At 50.7% G+C, this 22,660-nt stretch overlaps 1 protein-coding gene across 1 annotated transcript in view; it reads right to left on the reverse strand.

The window, feature by feature from the left end:
• Positions 1 to 2,934: 2,934 nt before the first annotated feature.
• SCARA5 (scavenger receptor class A member 5) overlaps positions 2,935 to 22,660 on the reverse strand; it is a 116,950-nt gene continuing 97,224 nt past the window's right edge. Inside the window, exons 8-9 of the mRNA XM_027087879.1 lie at positions 14,758 to 14,952; positions 2,935 to 4,308 (exon numbers count right to left, since the gene is read on the reverse strand). Of these exons, the coding sequence (XP_026943680.1) occupies positions 4,172 to 4,308; positions 14,758 to 14,952 (332 nt within the window). The 3' untranslated portion in view covers positions 2,935 to 4,171. The remainder of the gene's footprint in view (positions 4,309 to 14,757; positions 14,953 to 22,660) is intronic.

Consider the following 22,660-nt stretch of genomic DNA (forward strand, 5'->3'; position numbering starts at 1 on the left):
TACTTCCTCGTTGCTCATCCTTAGTTTAACTGGGCCAAGTACTGAGGAGAAGCATGCAAGCAGCCCCGGGGAGCTGACCTTTGGAAGGAGTCTGTGCGGTCGGGGGCCGTGAGAGAAGGTGACAGGGGAGCCCTCTCCCCACCTGGAGAGCCTCTTTCCAGAACTAGTCTCCACCAGATCCTCATGTCATGCTGAGTTCTAACCACGAAGTCTCTTCCCTTATGATTCTCTCCCACCAGAAAATACCCACAGGGCAGACTTCTGCTTTGGGCCATGAGAGAGTCCTTACCAGAATCATCCTCCTTCTGTCATAACTAGAAAATTGTCCAAAATACTTGACAAAATATTTTCAGACTTTGGACCACAGGTAGCATAAGTCTTTGCTCCTTGAGAAGAAGATAGCAAGTGAGGTGAGCCTCCCCTGGCCTAGGTTCCCTGCTGACTGCGGCCAAGTGGCAAACTCGCGGAGGTGAGGAGAATTGAAGATTGGGTAGGCCAAGGTGGCTGGAATTTGCAGGGCACAGTATCCGAGAGTACGGAGCTACGCAGAGAAATTTCCAGAAAGGTGTATAGGGTTCCCTCGAGTTGTCCGCTGAATACCAATCTGTGTGAACCCCAGGAGGCCAGCTAGAACAACCTCTGAGGAAGGCATCATTACCAGAACTCATACAGAGCTGGGAATCGTTCAAGTTCCCTCCAGCCGGGGTGGGAGGATGACCTGGGGGACTGGGGGTCCTCCCAGAAAGCTCCTTAGCCTATTCTAACTGGGGGCTGAGCTGGTGGAGAGGATTCGATAACAAAGCTCCAGTCAGTCAGAACCCACCTCGGCTCCCAGAAGCGAAAGGTGGAGGAGAAGGAGAGGAAAAGGAAGGGAAAGATGTTCCATGGAGGGTTGAAGGGAGAGCGCTTCTCATATGGAGGGTTGAAGGGAGAGCGCTTCTAAGAAGAGAAAGACAAGTGATTCACACAGCTGACATCTTACAGAAATGTTAGAGTAACTGTCAGAACACAATGTAGCTGAAGAAACCACGGTGCCTATGGTGGAGAACGGCGTAACTCCTTTCCATGATTCAAACCCACTACAGTGGTTGGCTTGACCACAACACGCGAAGGCGCCGAAGGTCAGTTCTCAGGTATCTGAGACCAGGGAAAAGCAGTGCCTTGTAGACATTAGAGTGGAGAAGAAGGGCCACCGCCGTTCTCCATGGGACTGAATATAGAACGGGAACCACCGTGATTTGGGGGTGGGTATCACTGGACTTTTTAGAGAAAACCAGGATGCCTCCTTTGTGCATTTCCAGAAAGTCCACTTTTCTCTGTTGACTTCCTTTGGCAAACTTTTATGGCCTACAGGAAGCTTGGGCCATTAGGTTTTCCCACAGGTGCAGCTATGAGTTTGTGGCCAGGACTAGGCGGTGACCTGGGCCATCCCCACACTCTCCCCAGGTCCTGTGACTGGGAGTTCATACCTCTCACTGGGTGACGAGGCCCAGTGACGTCACAGACCTTGTACCAACTCTGGACGGTCTTCTTATCTGTGAATGGAACTCCAGATGAGAGCACATCCCCAAGTAAGAACTCTGGAGAACTGAGGAAATAGGTGTTCTTTCCTTTAATGACTATGAAAGCAATTCCCTTACGAGCTGGGCCATGATTATTGTTCTGCTGCTTGGGACCCTTTCCTTAGGTTACCAAATAGGGCTTAAGACATCATGTACCACCATGTTCTTGGTCTAGACTGTGGTTATTGACCTCTGGAAGTATTAAGACAGCTTCTCATAAGCCACCCATTCCACCAATTCCCGCTGAAAAATTATCAGACGATCCAATTTTCACCCGTCCTCCCCACGCTCACCGGGTTTTCATGAGAAAGAATATGAGGGGAAGCTTGTTAGCAACATGTTTTTAGCTTTATTGAAATTCTTTCTTATAAAAGGTCTGATGTATTTTAGGCCTGGCCTAATTTCCTTTAGTCCCTGAAATACAGGTCCATGGTTATTTTATTTCCATGTCCTCTTAAGTAGGAATGTAAACTAGTAGACTTTTATTTTAAGGTTCAGACACTTATCACCGTCGTTTTTCTTTGATGTAAAGCAAGACTTGTATTTTCCCGAATGAAAAGACCAAGTAAGAAAGTTATGTACGTCTGCGTTGGTAGGATAACTGGATTCTTTGCCAGAACGGACTTGGGAATTTACATCGTTCAATGTGACATCTTTCCACCTTGAGTATTTTCTTTTTTAATGCAAAATTTGTGGTGTGCTGAGCTATTTATAGTAAAGAGTGCTGTGTTCATATATGCATACATATATTGGCTCTGGGAAAAGATGCATGAGTACATGCGTGTTATGTAAACATAGCAATTAGTCAGAAGGAGAGTCTCTGATTGTTGGGACATTAATGAATAACAAGCATATGGTTCGCAAAGAACAACCAATCGCACGTATTGGTTCAGTTGTCAGCCAGGAACTTTGCTGGTCTTACACCCAGAGGGTCCCAGCTGTCACCTTCCCCAGGCAAGCGGTGCTCACCAGATAGGACAGGTGATTGCGTATCTGAGGCCTGACTGAGTTTGTGTCTCCCTCAAGGGAGGAGGGTCTGCGTTCACTTGCTACCATGTAGGTCCCCAGGCCTAGAACACATATATGGCCCAGTCTGACCTCCTCCTCGTGTCAAAAGCAGAATACGATCTCCCCATCACTAGGAAAGGGGTGCAGATTGAGGACTTGCAAAGGCCCACGGCCTCTTCTTCCCCCAGAGATTGTAGGGAATCCTCATTTCCTTTCAATCTTTTTTTTTTCTTTTAATATTTATTTATTTGGTTGCAGTGGGTCTCAGTTGAGGCAGGCGGGCTCCTTAGTTGAGGCTCGCGGCCTCCTTAGTTGCGGCTCGCCGGCTCCTTAGTGGCGGCACGTGGGTTCCTTAGTTGCAGCATGCATGTGGGATCTAGTTCCCTGACGAGGGATCGAACCCGGGCCCCCTGCATTGGGAGCACGGAGTCTTAACCACTGCGCCACCAGGGAAGTCCCCTCCTTTCACTCTTACAGGCTCCATCAGGACATGTGTTCTCCTGACCACAGGATGACACCCAAAGAGGCCTGGAAGGTTCCATACCATCACCTCCAAAGAGCTCCGAGACACAGGCGACATAGCTTCAACCCTGACTGCCAGATAACTGAGGGCTGATCTTGGTTTAACCCAGACAGCCCCCATGTCCCCCTCCAAATCAGCTTTCCTCCTGTGTAGATGGGTGCCCTGGGAGCCAGTCCTGTCTGACCTTGAACTCACACCCTGTGGGGTTTGGAGTATGTAACCTTCTAGTCACACCCGTCCTGCACCCAAGCTTCTTGCTCGAGCCTGGCCAAGACACAGGAAAGTTCAGGTAGCAACAGTGGTCTCAGTCATTCTCGATCTGACTAATAGGTCAGGTGAAGGGGTCAGTTGAATGCTACCTGGCGGTGACGTGGTACCCACACTAACGTGACTTATAGGAATGCTGCAAAGTGATAAACGAATTTAGCACCCAAGATACTATGTAATAGCACGCGTGCCAGTCACTCAATAAATGTTCCTTTCACTCCTCTTCTCTGAATCCAGACTGGTTCCTGCAGGAGACTTGCATTTCCCTCTGGCTCCTACAGCTGGCCTCTCCTCTATGTCAGCTCCCCCAACTAACAAACGCTGTGCAGAGGCAGAGTAAAGGGGGAAAATGAATCACTCAGTATTGTCTCTGGCTGGTCAAAACTCTTGGCCTGAGGTTTGGGAATAATCTGCGGAGTAAACGATCTGGGATGCCTCCCTCCCATCTTCACGGATGCATTTGTGGCCAACATTTATCTGTAACTCACAGACCACAGAGAGCATGGATACGGAGGCCTGACGCATGGTGTTTTAGAAGACTTGGCAAAACGGCAATCCAGTTGACCAGGGCTCCATGCAGGAACCCTGGTGGAAGGGAGAGACAGGCAGTAGATCCCAGAGTTGTGCTTTGGAAAAGATGTCCAAGGAGAGGAGGATGACAGGCCACCATGGGTCCTGGGATGGGAATCCGGGGGTCTGGGGGTGCTGGGCGGGGAGGCATGGGTCAGGGGAGCCCCGAGCGATGCCCCCACCCCAGGAATGCAGGAAGGAGGCTTGGCAGCTGGGTCCGGACCTTGGGCTGTGCCCACTGTCAGTGTCTCTTGCATGTCACTCCAGCATCCTCAGCGTGTCCGCAGTTTGTCACCCCCCATTTGGAGAAGCTGCAGCGGAAGATGCTTTCCTCCGTGCCCTTGCAGGCGACATCATCCATCCAAATCCTCCCTGTGCCTGTGGAGACAAGTCAACACGATTTCTTAGCGGAGATGCAGGAGGGCAGAACAGACAGGAACACTGCTGTCTGTCCTTGACCCGGCTGTCCCAAGCTCTGCTGTCAGTTCTCAAATCTAGTGGTTCCCATCTGCCTTCTCCATTCCACCAAGACCAAATACTTCTTTTCTAGCTCAGTTTCTTGAGGGCAGAATAAGAATAATTGACAGTGGAGACGGTGGTATTTACTGAGTAGCCCCTATGTGTCAGCATCTTACACATACGATCTTCATCCATTCTCACCATGGTGCTGTGAGATAGCCATGAATAAACCCTTTTCCTAGATGGGAAAACTGAGGTTCAGATGGCAACTGGTGCAAGGTTGCTCAGCTTGTAAGTGGCAGAGTCTGAACTCAAGCCCAAGTCTTGCTGCCTCCCAGGCCATGCTTTATACGAGACACTTCATAGCTTTTGAGATACGATATCTTGCAGCATTTGTTGATGAATATTCAGACGGGGCCTAATCAGAAGGACAATGTTAGACAGACGCTGGGTTGGACAGATCCAGTGCCCCATAAGTATCTCAAGTATGCCAGTACCAACATTACCTTCCATCTTTTGAAATTTAAAGCAGACGGTCTCTTTCTATGAGTTCAAAACATTGGTACTCGGAATGGCAGGGGATCCCAGAATTTAACATTATAACCAGACATCTATGTAATGACAGGCAGAAGCATCCCTAACCACAAGTAATTAGGTCAAGTTCCCAAAATACAAGGTCCCTATGACAATGTAGTTGAGTTTTGCGTGTCTGTTCACTCAGCTCTTAAGGGGACCAACCTACTGGTCTGAAGATGCCCATGCAGGGGAGCCTTTAGCTGGCTTTCCCAAGATTGCACCTGAGTCTCAAGAGACATAAACTTGGCACTGAGGTCCCTTACTGAATGTCAAGGGAATAGGGCAGCTGGGTGAGGCTCCAAGGGAATGGAGAGGGCTCGTCTGGGGTCAGAGGGGTCAGTGGAGAGGGGAGAAGTCACCTAGAGCCCCCGCTGATGAACGGGCAGGGCCATCACCCATGGTTCAGGTGGGCTCTCTGGGCTGATGGCCAAGGAAGGTCTCCAATGGTGGGAGCTCACTTGGGAGCCCTCTGGAAGGATGCCTGAGCTTTAGGGCTCCCCTCTCCCGTGGAAGCAGTAGCTTAGAGCTTCGCTGCACAAAGCGTGGTCCCGGACCAGTGGCATCAGCATTCCCCAGAGCTTGTCAAAACTGCAGAACCTCAGGCTCCACCCAACACCTACTGAATCCAAATCTACCTTTGAAGCAAGTGGTTCTGCATTGAAGTGTGAGAAGCAGAAATAGGTACAGCAGAAATAGGGCTTTACAATAAGTAGAATAAATCTCAGTTCAAGTCTCATTCCCATCTAGGAAGACCATTTCAGTTGTAAAACTGGGAAGGGATTCCCGAGATATGAGACTTTTCGTGCTAGAGCTGGATAGGTTCTGGGTAAACCGGGATGGCTGGTCACTCCAGCACCCTGACTTGTTAGGTCTCTGAGCCGGAACCAAAAATCATGGGGTCAAAGGTCATAAACTGGGTTCCAACATTACTGACTGTGTCAACCTGGGCAAGTTCAACGAGGTAACATGTATTCCTGTATTTTGTTTTTTGTGTTTTTTGGGCCACACTGCATGGCATGTGGGATCTGAGTTCCCCAACCAGGGATGGAACCTGCATCCCCTGCATTGGAAGGGCGGGGTCTTAACCACTGGACCACCGGGGACGTCCCAAGAGAATATTTTTCTTATTTTTGGCCACACCATATGGCTTGTGGGATCTTAGTTCCCCGACCAGGGATTGAACCCGGGCCCTCGGCAGTGAGAGCACAGAGTCCTAACCCCCGGACCACCAGGGAATCCCCAGTTCCTGTATTTTAAAGGGCTTTCAGATGCACCAAAACCCTATACAAAAGGTAGCTCAGGGATTAGTACTGTACCCTGACCCTACCCCCGTTTTCTCCCTGTCCCAACTCTCAGCAGCCAGACAACCTCTCCTTTTAGAGGAATTGTCAGGACTAATTCTTAAAACCCTTAAAACTGTCACTCACCCTTGGATTGCGTGGGAAATCCCTTTACAAAGAGCATCAAGGGAGCACCTAAACCATTTTGCTGCCCACGAAATCGACCGCATGAACTAAGTGGTTTGGACATATTTTTTATGCCGAGATGTTCAGCATCTGTTGTCATGGGAATACCAAGCAGTGAATTCAGCAACAGAGCTGGGAGGAGAGGCCTCCTTCTGCTGTCTCTTTGGATGTTATTTCTTCATCAGAGCCTCTTCCCTAGCCGGATACAGCGTGCCTCTTACACAATAAGCCCTCTGAAGCCGAGCAAAAATTCTCAGATTAAATGTCTCCTGGAAAACACATCAGTTTACAAATTACCCTTCCTTGGGCTACAGGCCCAAGAGCTCTGTGGGATTAGTCACATCCAAAACAAATAAAGGAGCAAATGAAGGAGACCGACAAATACAGAACAGGCCCCAAGGTTACGAGCCCAAACGCATACACAGGATCACAAGACCCCAAACTCTAGCTGGTGTTTGGCTAGGGAGCTCTGGCTAACGTCCAGTCACGGAAGAGCTAATAAAATGAGGAAAGCGTTGTTAACTCAGCAGCAGTGAGTATCTACGGTTCCTGGGACATCGCTGAAGGGCCTATGAACCCGAAGACCGTTTCTGCTCCTTGCCATGTCAGAGGAGCTAGCACTGTCATGACTCCAGGTACCAATCATCCTTTTAGTTTTAGAGCTGACATCTGATACTCAACGTGTGGCCCAAGGACCAGGAAATCAGTATCACCTGGGAGGTTGTTAGCAACACAGAGTCTCGGGCCCACCCAGACCCGAATCAGAGTCTGCAACTTAACAAGATCTCCTAGATTCAGGCATGCGTTCAGGTCTGAAAAGCCCTGCTCTAGATTAGGTCTGCTCCTCCGCAGGCTTTCTGGGAGCTCCATAAGATGCCCCATCAGGTAAGCGGGAAAGGGGCTACTCTGCTCCCCACTGTACAGTCAGAAAAATTAAACAACAGGGTGAGGTTTTTACCTTGAGGAGGAAAAACTGGGACGAGAGGCCAGGTCTTCTGACACTTAGAGCTGTTGGAAGGTGATATTGTTGGCATGCGTAAGTGGAGATTTTATTCTATCCTTATTCATTCATTCATTCAACAAGTATTTTTTTGTTTTGTTTTGTTTTTGGTTTTTTTTTTGCGGTACGCGGCCCTCTCACTGTTGTGGCCTCTCCTGTTGCGGAGCACAGACTCCGGACGCGCAGGCTCAGCGGCCGTGGCTCACAGGCCCAGCCGCTCCGCGGCATGTGGGATCTTCCCGGACCGGGGCACAAACCCGTGTCCCCTGCATCGGCAGGCGGACTCTCAACCACTGCGCCACCAGGGAAGCCCCAACAAGTATTTAAGAGTCTACTCCATGCTCAGCACTATTCTTGGTGTAGGGACTACATCAATGAACAAAAAATGATTAAAGAAAAACACTGTCGGTGGGAATGTAAACGGGTGTAGTCACTGTGGAGAACAGTATGGAGATTTCTCAAAAAACTAAAAACAGAACTACTATATGACCCAGCAATCCCACTGATTGAAACCAAAAACCAAAAACACTAATTTGAAAGATACATGCACCCCAATGTTCATAGCAGCATTACTTACAATTGCCAAGATACGGAAGCAACCTAAGTGTGCATCACAGATGGATAGATTAAGAAGCTGTGGTATATATATACAATGGAATACTACTCAGCTATAAAAAAGAATGAAATGTTGCCATTTGTAGTAACACTGATGAACTTGGAGGGCATTATTCTAAGTGAAATAAGTCAAACAGAGACAGACAAACACTGTATTATATCACTTATAAGTGGAATCTAAAAACTACAGCAAACTAGTGAATATAACGAAAAAGAAGCAGACTCACAGATATAGAGAACAAATTAGTCGTTACCAGTGGGAGGGGAGGGGCAGTACAGGGGTGGGGAACAGGGAGGTGCAAACTATTGGCTGTAAGATAAGCTGAAGGATGTATTACTGGGTTGGCCAAAAAGTTCGTTCGGTTAGTGAAACCGTTGTTCAATAAAGTCCTTCGTGAACATGAAAAATGTGTCTTTCATTTTTACTTAAAACTGAACGAATTTTTTGGCCAGCCCAATATATAACATGGGGAGTATAGCCAATATTTGGTTATAACTGTAAAGGGAAGGCAACCTTTCAAAATTGTATAAAAACAAAACAAAAAAATCTCTGCTTCATGGGACAAACATTTGAGCTGCTGCATGTTTGAGTAATATTAATAGAAGGAATTGAGGTAGGAAGTAGATGGGCCCCTGGCCTGGACAGCTGGTGTTTGTCAAGGGCAGTAAAATTGAAGCTTCGTTCTCCCCCAGACACTCCAAGGACAAAGTTAGTGGCAAAAACTGAGCTCTGCTGAAGAGATAAGATGACTACTCCTGAGGTTAAGAAAAACTCCCTGACTGCACAGGCACATTAAGACTCCCTGGGGGGGGTCAAAAAGGAGGGGGTGCCACCCTATAATAAGTGATGCCAAGACCCCCATCGGCCTCTGCAGTGGGATCCATCTTAGCAAAAAGTTAGCACGCATGTTGGGGAGAGTCCTAGGACAGGTCAGGCGTGGAATAAGAAACAAGAAATTGGCCAAAGGTAAACAAAGACCCGGAAGGACTGTCCTAAATAAATGATTTAGATCACCTCTTTACTGCGCTCATTAGAAGACGCCTACACCCTTTCTCTCCAGGTGTGTATTTCTGCCTTGCTTCAGTCTCTGACAAACAAACCGTTTCTCTGTGTGCTCTCCCACTTGTTGTGCTGTGTCTCTAATAATAAACTTTGTACGTGCTTTTAGTTTTTGCCTCCTTGAAACATTCTGGCTTTCAAATGGGGGCAAGAGCCAGGGCCACTTAGCTTCTAGCCTCTGGCCCCTGGTGGTCCAGCGGCTAGGATTCCTGGTTTTCATCCAGGCTACCCAGGTTCAGTTCCTAGGCAGGGAACTAAGATCCTGCTTCAAGCCACCACTCACTGCTGTCTCTCTGAGATCGGAATGAGTTACACTGATTCCTACAGGCTGCCATCTGAGCCTCACACAGGGACAGGCAGGATGGCTATCAAACAGATATTTAAGAGGTAGGAAAACTAAGGCTCCAGAAAGGTTAAGTGACCTGTCCCACGACTGTTAAAGGAATGAGATCATGACCCAGGCCACTGACGTCCTGCCAGTCCAGTCCCCGTTCCTTATAGAACCACATACACGGCACACAGCACAGATCACTAAACCGGGAGGCTGCAAACCCAATTTGACCTGCTGCCTGCTTTTGTAAATAAAGTTTTATTGGAACACAGAGCCTCCCTGCCCCCAGTCTGATTACATTTTGTCTGTAGTTGCTTTTATGCTACAACTACAGAGCTGAGTAGTTGTGAGAGCGACCATCTGGCCCAGAAGCCCAAAATATTTACTCCCTGGCCCTTTAATGTTTGCTGACCCTTGCACTAAGCCACCTCCCAGTATTTGAATTTTATTTTAGAAAAAAAGGGCAAAACAATGCTAATCATTTAATTAAAAGAGAACACTCCCAATTCTGTCCACCCACTCCCACCTACAAATCTGTATGCATTTGTACCCCTCCTCAGCTCCTTTTGTCTGTCTCAAAGAAAGATTTTCTTGGCGGGCTCAGGACTAATTTCCCAGCAGTGCTATGGTGGTCTCACGCCCTCCATCTCCTCCTGGACCCTTGCTCCAGCCATCACCCTCCATCTTCCTGATCTGCACTCATTCCCTCTCCAACAGCTCTTGGACCAATTTAAAATTAAAAAAAAAAAAAATCTCCAAGTCGTTCTCATTTGGGTCTTTCCTTGCTTTTTTCCCAGGGAAACTGATAATTCAATTATTGAGCCCCGTCCAGGAAAACTTTTATGGTGCCAGACCACAGAGAGCACTGCCAGGGTGCGGCAGTTCCTTCTATGGCCCTGGGGAGGACGCAGGTTTGGCAGGCACAGAAGTTCCTTCCTTCCTTCTTCCCTCGCCCCCTCCTCCTGTCCCTCCTTCCTCCCTCCCACATTTATCCAGTACCTATCACGTCCCAGGCACAGTCCTGGGTTTCGGAGCTCTGGCCTCAAGGTGTTCCCACATACCCCAGCGATCAGGAGCATGTGAGAGGTACGCGCAGAAGATGCCACGGGAGCAGAGGGGGTATCTACATCACGGGCTGGGGTGGAGCAGCAAAGCTCCCCTCCGGAGGTGATCATTGAGCTGACTTTAAAAGCTGAGGAGGAATTAGCTAGGTGAAGAGGAGGGAAAGGCATTCCAGACCCAAGGAACAGCATGTGAGGGGATACGGAGCCGGGAAACAGCTGTGTGAGCTCAGAGGCTACACGTGGGCGCACGCAGCTAAGGGATGCGCCGCCAGAGGCGGGAGGTGAGTGAGGACTGGCCTTGGGCACTAAGCTAAGGAAACCAGATTTGATCCTGAGAGCAGGAAAGACCCACTGAGCATCGGGCAGGGGAGTGACAGAGGCAGGAGCGCATTTTAGAAAGATCCCTGGCAGCCAGGAGGGGGACAGGGGGCAGCAGCGTGGGAAGCAGCTCATGGAGGACGCCCCCATCTCCACCCAACAAGCAGCAAATAAATGTGCACCGCAGGGCCTGCACTGTGCTAACTGCTCACCGTATGTGATCTCACTTCGAGTTTGCAATCATCCTGCAAAAGCGGAGGGACTGAAGCCTGGAGAGGTTGAGAAATCTGCTCCAGGTCACCAGCTAGTAAGTGGCACATATGGGATGCTAGGTGGGCTTTGACCCAGAGACTGAGCTCCTAGCCACTGCTCTACCCAGCCCGAGCTCCTAAGGCAAGAGCAGGGGGAACAGAGAGGAGGGGACAGAGTCAAGGGACCAGAGACGTTGACACTGGTAGCATCTGTTAAGACTCAGGGACCCAGCAGATAAGGGACACGGGAGTGGGTGAGGGTGCGAGAAGGGACGAGTCTGCAGTCCTGGCTGGCAGGGCAGGAAGCACAGCCGGAAGAGAAACAAGCGTGGATGGAGAGCGGGGCCGGGGGCTTGGGAGACTCCGTGAGGCTGAGGGTGAGCAGACTGGGATTGGGAATCGGGGCACCTGCATGACGCGAGGCTGTGGTCAGAGGGCCGTTGGGACCTGATGCAAACCCCACCAGCTGCCAGGAGAGGCGGGCTTCCCCTCCCTCTGCCCCCAGCTGCTAGGGCAGCACAGCCCTTCCAACAGTTTAGAATCTGTGAACATGTCTGCCTCCCCCTCTAAACTGAATGTGCTGAGGTCAGAGACTAGGTTGACTCAACTCCGTGCCCCGGTGCTGAGCCTAGTGCCTGCCCATGGCAAGAGCCAGAAGCTGCAGCCGGGCTAGGAGGATGGGTGCCAGGCAAGCCCCATCCCTTCCCCGGCCCCCATTTCCCTCTGTGCACCCATGAGTGACACCTGGCCTGCCTACCTGTCCAGGTCTCGAATATCACGTGACCTAAGTTATTGGATGATGATGGGAAAGTACGGTGCAAATTTGATGCTGATGTGGAAGCGAGCCTGGCTTCCCACTGACTGGTTTAAAGACTTGAGTGGTGGGAATTCCCTAGCAGTCCAGTGGTTAGGACTCGGCACTTTTGCTGCCGTGGACCCGGGTTCGATCCCTGGTCGGGGAACTAAGATCCCACAAGCCGTGCAATGCGGCCAAAAAAAAAAAAAAAAAGCCGGTGGCAATTGTAGAGCTTCCCTTCACACCATACAATACAAAAATCAAGGCAGGATGAAAGAGTTTTAGGCTAACCCTGCCCATGACATTCAAATGACCTAATGTGGTTTCATTAAAAGAGTTTATGATTTTTCCCCTCCAAAGGTTTACTTCCACTTATTAGGGAGAAGCCCTCACTGGAGCCAAAAAAGGAAAACGAGGACCGTTCCCACTGTTTCTGTTCCTCATGCAAACAGAAATGGCAGTTTTCCTTGAAGAAAACAGGCTGAGACCCAGCACAGAGCTTTAGATGGGAGGGAAGCGCTCTCCCCGAGTGGGCTGCCCTCCGTGGAGCTGGACCCTTTGAACTCCCCACGCGCTGGCCTTGAAGTCGAGAGGCCAGGACGCTGGGGTCAATCTCTCCGCCAGCTGTCACAACACATTTCACAGGAGTCACTTCAGTGAGTGTGATTGTCTTGTCTGCTCGGACTGGGTGGCTTCTAAGCAACACACATTTATTTCTCACTGTTCTGGGGGCTGCAAGTCCAAGACCAGGGTGCCTGCGTGTTCCGGCTCTAGGGGAGGGCCCTCTTCCGGCTTGTAGGCTACTGTACGTCCTCAGGGAAGCAGGAGGGAGCTCTCTGAGGTCCCTTTTATAAGGGCACCAGTCCCATTATGAGGGCTCTGCTCGTGACCTGATCACCCCCCAAAGGCCCCACCTTCTGATACCATCACATCGGGGCTGAGGATTCCAACCTATGAATCTGGGGGGGCGGGCGACACAAACATTCAGTCTGCAACAGTGACTGAGGTCTAAGGGACAAGATTCTGAGCCAGGATTGTGGCACTCCAAAGTGGACGCGAGAAGAAAGGCAGCCGTGGGGAGCGGAGGGTTCCGTGGCCAGTTGGGATGCGACCCGGCTCTATGTCCCCATCTGAAAAGGATGCCCCTCCTCTCACCATGAGGCCCTTTACCGTTTAGCACAGTGGGCTGGGCCCCCGTGGTCTCAGGTAAGACAGCAAACGCTCCATGACACAAGTAGCCTCCATAGCGGGGCCAGCGGTCCCTCCACAGGTCACCAGGGGACCTGGCAACTGAGCGTGAGTGGGTCAGTCCAAATCCCTCCCCACACCTGCCAGAACGCAGGTCCTCGTGACAGCTGAGCAGAAGTATTTCACGTTCCAGGGGCCCAAGCTGGAAGGCACATCACAGAGTCTGTAAGGCCCTTTAAGTTAGAGCTGGGACACCAAGATGCAGGGTGGAGGGGCAACGAGATCACACAGTCAGGCGCAGCACATTATTATACAGGTGCAGGGAGCACTGTCTTCAAGCAGGTGGGACCATTGTCTTAGTTGTGAGTCAACACAGGTTTCTCTGAGTTCGAGGTCCCATGAAGGGCAAAGCATTTGTGACGGTGAGTATTTATGTTTGAGTGTGAATGTGTGGTGTTCTGTGTGTGTAGCTGAATTGTTATGGGCTGAATTGTGTCCCCCCCAAATTCCTATGTGGAAGTCCTAACCCCCAGGACCTCAGAATGTGCTTGTCTTTGGACCCAGGGCCTTTAAAAAGGTGATTAAGGATAAATGAGGTCATTAGAGGGGCCCTAATCCAATATGACTGGTGTCCTTCTAAGAGGAAGAGACACAGACCCACACAGAGGGATGACCGTGTGAGGACACAGGGGGAAGGTGTCCCTGTACAAGCCAAGGAGAGAGGCCTCAGGAGAAACCAGACCTGCCAACACCTTGACCTTGGACTTCTAGGATCTAGAACTGTGAGAAAATAAACGTCTGCAGTTTAAGTCCTATAGTCTGTGGTATTTGTTACAGCAGCTGAGCAGACTAATACAGAGAACTAGCCTGAGGGGAAGACACAGTGCTGTGGATAGAGACTGGAGCTGGGGTAGAGCCAACCTCTTTGCAATCGGAAAGGGACAGATGGTTCAAACCAGCCGTCTGCCCAGGAAGGGTCTGCACCTCTCCCTCAAACTCTCCTGTACCATCTAAGCCTGTCAAAGGAAAGCAACCAAAATGGTGAAGACTGCCAAAATCTTTCCCCCTGAGGATGAGATGAAGTGTTTGGAGATCTTCATCTGAAGAAGAAAAGACTCAAAGAGGAGCAGGGACAGCCAGCAGAGTGGATAAGAGAACGGACTCCCGGCTACCTGCTTGGGTCTGAACCTGGGTTCTGCCATTTGCTAGCTGTGTGACCTTGGACAAGTTATCTAGCCTCTCTGTGCCACCGTTTCTGCATATGGAATATAGGGATGATAGCTGTACCTGCTTCCTAGTGTGGTAAGGATTACGTGAGTGAATATTTTTAACATGTTTAGAACCGAGCCTGGCACACAGACAGTGCTATCTAAGCACTAAATAGTAACAAAAATGTAATCGGGACAAGTGGGCATGGGATTAGATAAGAGCCCTGAGATGCAGGGCTGAAAACGGGGGCCAGTAGGAGACCAGAAAAGCAAGGGAGTCAATTCAAGGGAAGGAAGAATGTTCGAATAAGCAGAACTGTCTGAAGACAGACCAGCTCGCTTGGGGGCCATGAGCATCCTGTGGTCATGGCGGGAAGGATCCAGGCAGAGCCCGGCTGACACTGGCAGGACTTCTGTCAAGGGGATGCTGGACAGGAGGGCAGGCCTAGGCCTCCGGGACCCTCGCCCCACGTTCTCCTCCTCCGGGTGCCCTACCTTGTCCGAACTGAGCCGTCCGGTGCACGTCCTCGGCGTTGGGGAAGCCCAGCATGCGGCACACCACGTCTCCGTCCTTCTTGTCCCAGCCGTCATCGCACACGGTACCCCAGCGCCGCTCATGGTACACCTCCACGCGGCCCTGGTGTGGGCCCGAGCCATTCACCAGCCGGACCATCAGGGCCTCCATGCCACCTGCCGGGAGCAGCGCAGGGTCACGGGTCACTACCCGAGCTGGACATAGTGGGGCCCCGCCTGGGGACCCCCCCGACTCCCCGCCACCACCCGGCATAGGAGAGGGGAGCTGGGGCTACAGCTGAGGTGGAGCCAGCAGCCAGAAGAAACCGTGGTGTCACCCCTGCCCGTTATCACCCCTGCCCGTCTTCTCTCCACCTTTTTTTTTTAAATAGACTTTATTTTTTTTTAATAGTAAAATTGAGAAGGAGGTACAAATATTTCCCATAAACCTCCTATCCCCCCACCCCCCCATGCACAGCCCCCTTTGCCACTATCAACACCTCCACCACGGCGGTAATCTGTGAACCCACAATGACACGGCATGATCACCCAGAGTCAACAGTTTACACTAGGGTTCACTCTTGGTGTTGTCCATTCTATGCTTTGGGCAAATGTCTAATGACATGTCTCCATCATTACAGTGTCCTACAGGGCGGTTTCACTGCCCTAAAAAATCCCCTGTGTTCCACCTATTCACCTGCCACCCCACCTCCGAACCCCTGGCGACCACTGATCTTTCTCCCGTCTCCATAGTTTTGCCCTTCCCAGAATGTCATATACTTGGAATCATATGGTATGTAGTCTTTTCAGATTGGCCTTTTTCACTTAGTCATATGCATTTAATGCAATGTCTTGCATTGGCTTGATAGCGCCATTTCTTTCTAGCACTGAATAATATTCCATTGTCTGGATGTACCATAGTTTAGTTATCCATTCACCCACTGAAGGACCTCTTGGAAGGAATTATGAATAAAGCTGTCACAAACATTCCTGTGTAGACATAAGTTTTCAACTCATTTGGGTAAATACCAAGGAGCGGAATTGTTGGATTCCTCTCTACCTTTTGACACCTGGTGACCAGCACTCAGGCCTGCCGGAGCGGATGGTGAAGGGGAACAGAGGAAATCAAGGGATGGTCAAGGCTTTGTGAACAGGTGGCCCTGCTGTGTAGTTTAGTAGGTGCAGAGGTCCCCCTGTGTCTCAGCACAGGGCTGAGACACTGTGCTGAGTGTTGTGTTGTCTCTGTGCTGTCATCTGTGTCCACCTTCCCACTAGGCTGTCAGCACCAAAGTGTTTGAAGCCAGACAGACCTGGGTGTGAATTCTGGCTCTGTCCCTTACTACCTGTTAAGTGGGGGACAGCAATTCATCAAATCTTAAAAGCCGCTGTTGTGTAAGGCCCATCACTATTTTCCATGCTACTAAGAAGGAAGAAGCTTTGCCAGTTACAGTGGCAGGCTGTACATATTGCTACAGGCTTCCAGATTTCAGAGATGTTAAAATGTGTGTCACAGAATCAGTGAAATACAGCAATAGGTGTAAAGAGCTTAGAACGGCGCCTGGCACATACAAGACTCTTCTTTCTACCTGAACGACCTTAAGAAAGTGTTCTAGACTCTCTGAGGGCATTGCCCCACTGTGACATGGGGACAACGCATAGGGCTGTTTTGCAGACTAAGTGAAATGACCTGTGTTAAGGCTCTAAGCACGGTGCCTGGAACGTAGTAGGAAATAAGCAAGTCCTAGTTTGCAACCCCCGATCCCCATCTCTGATGGCTGAAGCCCTGTCACGTTCATCTATAAACTCTGTTCAGCACAGAGCTTGGCTGCAGGAAATGTACAGTAAACGTCTGCTACATCGATGAAAGAGTGAAGATTCATTCTTTTGCATTACAAAGCAAGGCGTTACTTCTCCAAGGGGAGCAGCTGAAAAAAGCCTTTGGATCATCTCAAAGATAGGGTTTGGCGGGAGAGTTACAGCGTCCGGGAGATACACACCGTTAGTGCCAGAGCTGGGATGGCAGCTTGGGTCTACCGATGTGTCATCTAAGGTCCTTTCGCCAACCTGTCTGCCATGCCATGAGTTGGGGTGGGGGGCAGGTATCTTCGCCCCTCAGGGACCTGAGCTTGACAAGATATTGGAGTGTTGCCACTTTTGCAGCCAGAAGCCGTCTGGACGTGTGGGGTGGAGACGGGTACAACTGTGCTGTGACACAGGGACAGGTGTGTGATACGATGCAGGAAAACCCTTCCACGAACTGCCAGCGAAAATAGCAAACCTGGACTTCCCTGGTGGCGCAGTGGTTAAGAATCCGCCTGCCAATGCAGGGGACGTGGGTTCAATCCCTGGTCCAGGAAGATCCCAATGGCAGGAGCTACTGAGCCCGTGCTCTAGAGCCCATGAGCCACGACTACCGAATCTGTATGCCACAACTACTGAAGCCCGCGTGCCTAGAGCCTGTGCTCCGCAACAAAGACAAGCCACTGTAATGAGAAGCCCGTGCGCCGCAATGAAGAGTAGCCCCCGCTTGCTGCAACTAGAGAAAGCCTGCGCGCAGCAACAAAGACCCAACGCAGCCAAAAATAAATAAATTAATTAATTTTTAAAAGTCCTTATCTTAAAAAAAAAAAAAAAGAAAGAAAATAGCAAACCCAGTCAAGTTCTGCTCCCGATAAGTACTGCACCCTTGGACTATGTTTTTGTCTTTCTTTTCTTGACCGGCTGGGCTAGGGGATTCCCTCTTCTAATGACTATGACTTGGCAAAGACCTTTTTTTTAAAAAAAAATAAATAAATTTATTTATTTATTTATTTTTGGCTGTGTTGGGTCTTCGTTGCTGCATGCGGGCTTTCTCTAGTTGCAGTGAGCAGGGGCTTCTCTTGTTGCAGCGCATGGGCTCTACGCACCCGGGCTTCAGTAATTGTGGCTTGTGGGCTCTAGAGCACAGGCTCAGGAGTTGTGGCATATGAGCTTAGTTGCTCCGCAGCATGTGGGACTTTCTCGGACCAGGGCTCGAACCCGTGTCCCCTGCATTGGCAGGTGGATTCTTAACCACTGCACCACTAGGGAAGTCCTGGCAAAGACCTTTATAGGATCCTGGAGGAGGTGGCGGAATTGATAAACCCCGTATCTGTGTCACATGGGAAAGGAGAGGAATTAGAACTGGCTGCGTGTCTGTTTTGAGTTGCCCAGGCTAGGAAAACCCCAGAATATTCTGCACAGGGGGACCACAGAAGTCCCCAGGAGACCACACCCCTCCCAAGATGCTGCAAGAGTACGGTGTGATGGCATGGAAAGGCTCCTGGAAAAGTTTAATTCCATTTTCTAGGCATCCTTCATCCCTGACTATTCTCCCCACGTGGGTTTGCATCCTTCATCCCTGACTAGTCTCCCCACGTGGGTTTACAAGCTCCAGCCAGGTTATCAGAAAAGGCTGAGGATAAGCAAGAGAGTGTAGGAATCCTGGAGACAGAAAACACAGAGAGAAGCAGGATGCAGAGGCCAGGTCTGAGACAGGGACGCTCCCCTGGGAGCAGTCATGACAAGCTAACCTGGAGCCAGCAGCAGCAAAGGAGGGCTGGCCCCGGGACAGGGGTTGGCCCTGGTGGGTTGACCGAGGCTGAGATGTCAGCCTTGATTTCTCCCAGGCCTGCCTCACCTCTGTCACCACACTGTCACGGTGGCAGTGGGCCACGCCAGGCCAGGAGGCCTCCAACAGCAGCCCCCGTGTGGGGTCATCAGTAGAGGGAGAAGGGGCAGGAGGATGCCGTGTGTCCCAGAGCAGGCCAAGCAGAGTTCAGGGTCAAAATAACAGGAAGAGGCTGCGTGGAGTGTGGGCAAACACGGCTGATGTTCAGAGCTTCCCCCTTAATGTCTCCACTCTGGCCAGCCTGAACTCACTCTGTTCACTTCTTTGTTTTGCCAAAAAAGTGATCATCTATTAGGGGCTTTGTCCTGTTCTAGGAGCTATGGAGACATCCATGAACAAAGTCTCTGCCCTCGTGGACTGATATTGTAGTGGGAGAGTCTAGCGATAAAGCTAGGAAACAAATAAAAATATAACTATGGCCACATAGTGATGCACAGATGGGAACAGAAGCACAGGAAGGGAATGGAACGTGGAGGGGGCGCCATCTTGGACGGGGAGACAAGGAAGGGAATGGATCGTGGGGGGGGCACCATCTTGGATGGGGAGACAAGGAAGGGAATGGATCGTGGCGGGGTCCATCCTGGATGGGGAGACAAGGAAGGGAATGGATCATGGTAGGGTCACCATCTTGGATGGGGAGGCAAGGAAGGGAATGGATCGTGGGGGGGGCATCATCTTGGACGGGGAGACAAGGAAGGCCTTGAGTGTTGACCTGAATGAGCAGAGGGAGAACATGGACCTCCCCCCACCCCCTATCTCAGAAAAACCCATGTCTGTACTCTGGCCTAAGATTTTCATGTCCTTTAAATCTCAGCTTGAATGTCACATCTCTCAGAAAGCCTTCTGTGGTTCCCCCATACCTGGCTACAGCCCCTTCTGTGGACATACTTATCACTCCATGTAATAATTTCCTGTTTACTCTTTTGGGACGCTGTAAGCATTCTGAAGACAGGTCATGTGGCCTGATACAGTGCCTGGTATATCAAGACGCCCAAGCTGGGCTAAACGAAGGCATGCACGAATGAATGCACTCAGATGGTATATACCCCAGTGGGCAAGTCCTGTCTAGTGGACACAGCTCCCCAGAGCCAACGGCTTTGGTGGGAGCCTGAGGAGAGTCAGCATCAGGGCTACTAGTGTTTCCAACACCCTCTTTATTACAGCACAGCCCCTTCTACTCAGTCCCCTCACTGATGGCTTCTTTCGGTGGGACAGTCCTGGATCCTGGACCCAGAATTCAAGTTATTGGTGCAATGACCATACATTCCAAATGAGAAAATAAGGCTGTGGTCTGTCATGTGGTTATAGTGAGTGCTGAGGGAAATCTGGAGAGCGGCACTTGGATGCTGAAATATTAGAATTCCCAGGAGGCTTCAGTGTATATGCAAGTGGCAAAAGAATATTTGGAAACAGATCAACTTCCAAAAATTGGAAACATATGGTAACCATAATTACGGGACACAGCGTCAGTCCTGGTCTATGCCCCATGCTCCCCACACATCAAGCTAGGTCATGGCCCCCATCAGTCCTGTGGCTACGTGTGCCCCCCGCGCCCCGCACACCCAGACCCCAGGGTTGGCTCATCAAGCACTGGAGCCTGTTCCTTTTCACGTGTTCCCAGGTTCCCCCCGATCCAGGGCTTCTCCCTGGATGGAGGCTGAGCACAGTTCCCTGCCCACGGGGTCGGCAGATGCTGCGTGCCCCAGAAGAATCAATGAGGCACATCTTGGTCTAGCTCCATCTTACAGAACATGGCACGAAGCTGTAATTTTTAAATCCTTTCTTCCCCTTAACAAAAGCCCATCCCTGTGGATACCTTCCTTAGGAAATCCGTGGCTGAGAGCTGACCTGATTATGATGCAAACTGCCCCAATTCAGGGAATCAGACAGTTTAAGGGGCTGTCCTAGGAACAGAATCTCTAGCCTGCTTTGCCCTGGAAAGCTACAGGGGGGCCTGGGGGCAGCCTTTCCCAGGCTGAGCCATAATGCCACCTCCTGGAATGCACTTGTGGAATCACCCAGTGATGGCAACACTGACCCCGTCTCCAGCGGAGGAAAATGTCATGACTTGCTAAGAGGTTTGGGTTTCTGCGGGCAGAGGGTGTAAACTTTGCTTTTTCCCAGCAGTTTCTGCCCTAGAGCAAAGCTTTCCCACCAAGCAACCAACCACCTATGGGAAACGCTCTTACCCCACAGCTGTGTCAGCCCGACATAATCAGATGCGGTGTCTGGGAGGCTGCCTCAGCCTGATACGTGCCCCCCACCCCCTTACACTTCTTGTAAGTCCAGGGAGCTTATTCCGTAGACACCCACCCAGAGTGCTCCCCAGGGAGTGTGTGGGTCTATTTGGGGTCAAGAAGATGCCTCTCTTTGCACAGGACAGTAGAGGAAGATGGAAGGCAGGGGTTTTGACTGTACAAAGCCCAGGCACTCCTAGGCCAGTAGTCAGAGGGGATGGCCCAGGTGGGGGGCAGAGGACCTTAGGCTGTCACAACTGCATGTGACTTCCCCTAATAGCTGCCCTTGACCGACAGGCCTCTTTACTTTCTTCTTAACCTCCCAGCTCGGTGAGCCCTGGGAAATCCTTCCCGAGCAAAATGTGGACCCACAACTCCACAGAACCCAGTCCGCCAAGCGAAGCTCATGTGGATATCTGAGTTTGATTCATAAAGGGAACCCCCCGAGTGAAGAGAATATCAAACTCTTTCTCTTGCTCTGGGGTCCCTACTCTGCAGACTGGAATCTACCCGGACACGTGCCTACGGTCTGTAAGTGGAGAGGACAGTAGCGACCGCCAGGCTGGCCCACACCCTGCTCTCTGCAGGAAGAGCCCTGCCCGCGTTCCATCTCTGGTCTGGGAGACCCAAGCTGAAGGGAAACACCAAACGCTGTTCCCCACCTAACACCTGGAGGATGAGTGGAGGGTTTCCTGACTTGATAGCTTGTCCCAAGTCCTAGCCCACTAAGTCCTGGGCACGAGTTCTTCCTCATGCCTCCTATAGCAGGGATTCCCCGATGTTCTTTTTTCCCTGCTGCCCCAGATTTGGGGTCAGAGGTTCTCCCTTTTTATACAGAGAAGCAGAGAGGAGGCCCTTCCACCAAAGCCTCGACGAGCAGCATCACTGTAACTAACAGAGAAGGAAGCTGATGCGTGGAACTCAGGGCAGGAGACTGGTCCTTTCCAGCTGGGTAGCCTCCTTGCTCTCTCCCAGATCAGAGGGTTCAGTCACCTCACCAACAGGTTTCCCAGAGCATCAGTGGCTCTAATCCCTGCTCGGAGCTTCCTGCCTAGCTGCAGGGCCAGACCCCAGAAGCCACCTCCTCATTCCCTGACCTGCTCTGCTGACCCTGCCCATTACCCAGGCCACTCCTGGGACCGACCATGAGACCCTCATCCACCCTCCTGCAGCAGGATCGCAGGTCTGCTCCAGTCCTGACCCGGCCCCTCAGTAAAGAGGGTGGGGCTGAGGCACAGAAGAGGTCAGATGGTGGAGAAGAACAAGACATTGTGTCTGGGTGAAGGAGCTTTGCATTTACTGGAGATATCTCTAGCAACAACTTCCTCACGCGCAGTTGTAGGCTACAGATGTCACCATCATTTGGTGCGTGAGTTACTTTTAGGTAATCGTCACACAGTCTTTAGGCTTTTCTTTTTCCTTTTTTGCTGCACCGCGTGGCATGCGGGATCTTAGTAGTTCCCTGACCAGGGATTGAACCCATGCCCACTGCAGTGGAAGCACAGAGTCTTAATCACTGGACCGCCAGGGAAGTCCCTGGGCTTTTCTAACCATCACAAATGATGGAGAAGCCTAGAATTTCCCAGCTGGCAGAGACTTGGAGACCATCATAACCCAAACTCTTCATGTGATACACAAGGGAACAGAGGCCCAGAGAGGTGCTGTGTTTGCCTAAGGTCATCCCACAGTCAGCAGTAGAAGAGCTGGGACTGAACTTGAGACTTCACATTAGAACCAGTTCTCCATCCATATCTTCCTTTCTCTCCAAGTCCTTCATTCTTTTTTTTTTTTGGCCACGTTGCGTGGCTTGTGGGATCTTAGTTCCCTGACCAGGGATTGAACCTGGGCCACAGCAGTGAAAGCACCAAGTCCTAACCACTGGACTACCAGAGAATTCCCTGAGTCCTTCATTCTTCATGGGACCTCTGGGCTGGGGTCCACTAAGTTGGCTTCACGACTTTGATGCAAGATGTCTTTGGATGGAGGAGTCCCCTTACAA

The sequence above is a fragment of the Aethalodelphis obliquidens genome, unplaced genomic scaffold (genome assembly GCF_003676395.1).
Source record: "Aethalodelphis obliquidens isolate GAN/ISIS:26980383/991018 unplaced genomic scaffold, ASM367639v1 scaffold61, whole genome shotgun sequence".
Lineage (NCBI taxonomy): Eukaryota > Metazoa > Chordata > Mammalia > Artiodactyla > Delphinidae > Aethalodelphis > Aethalodelphis obliquidens.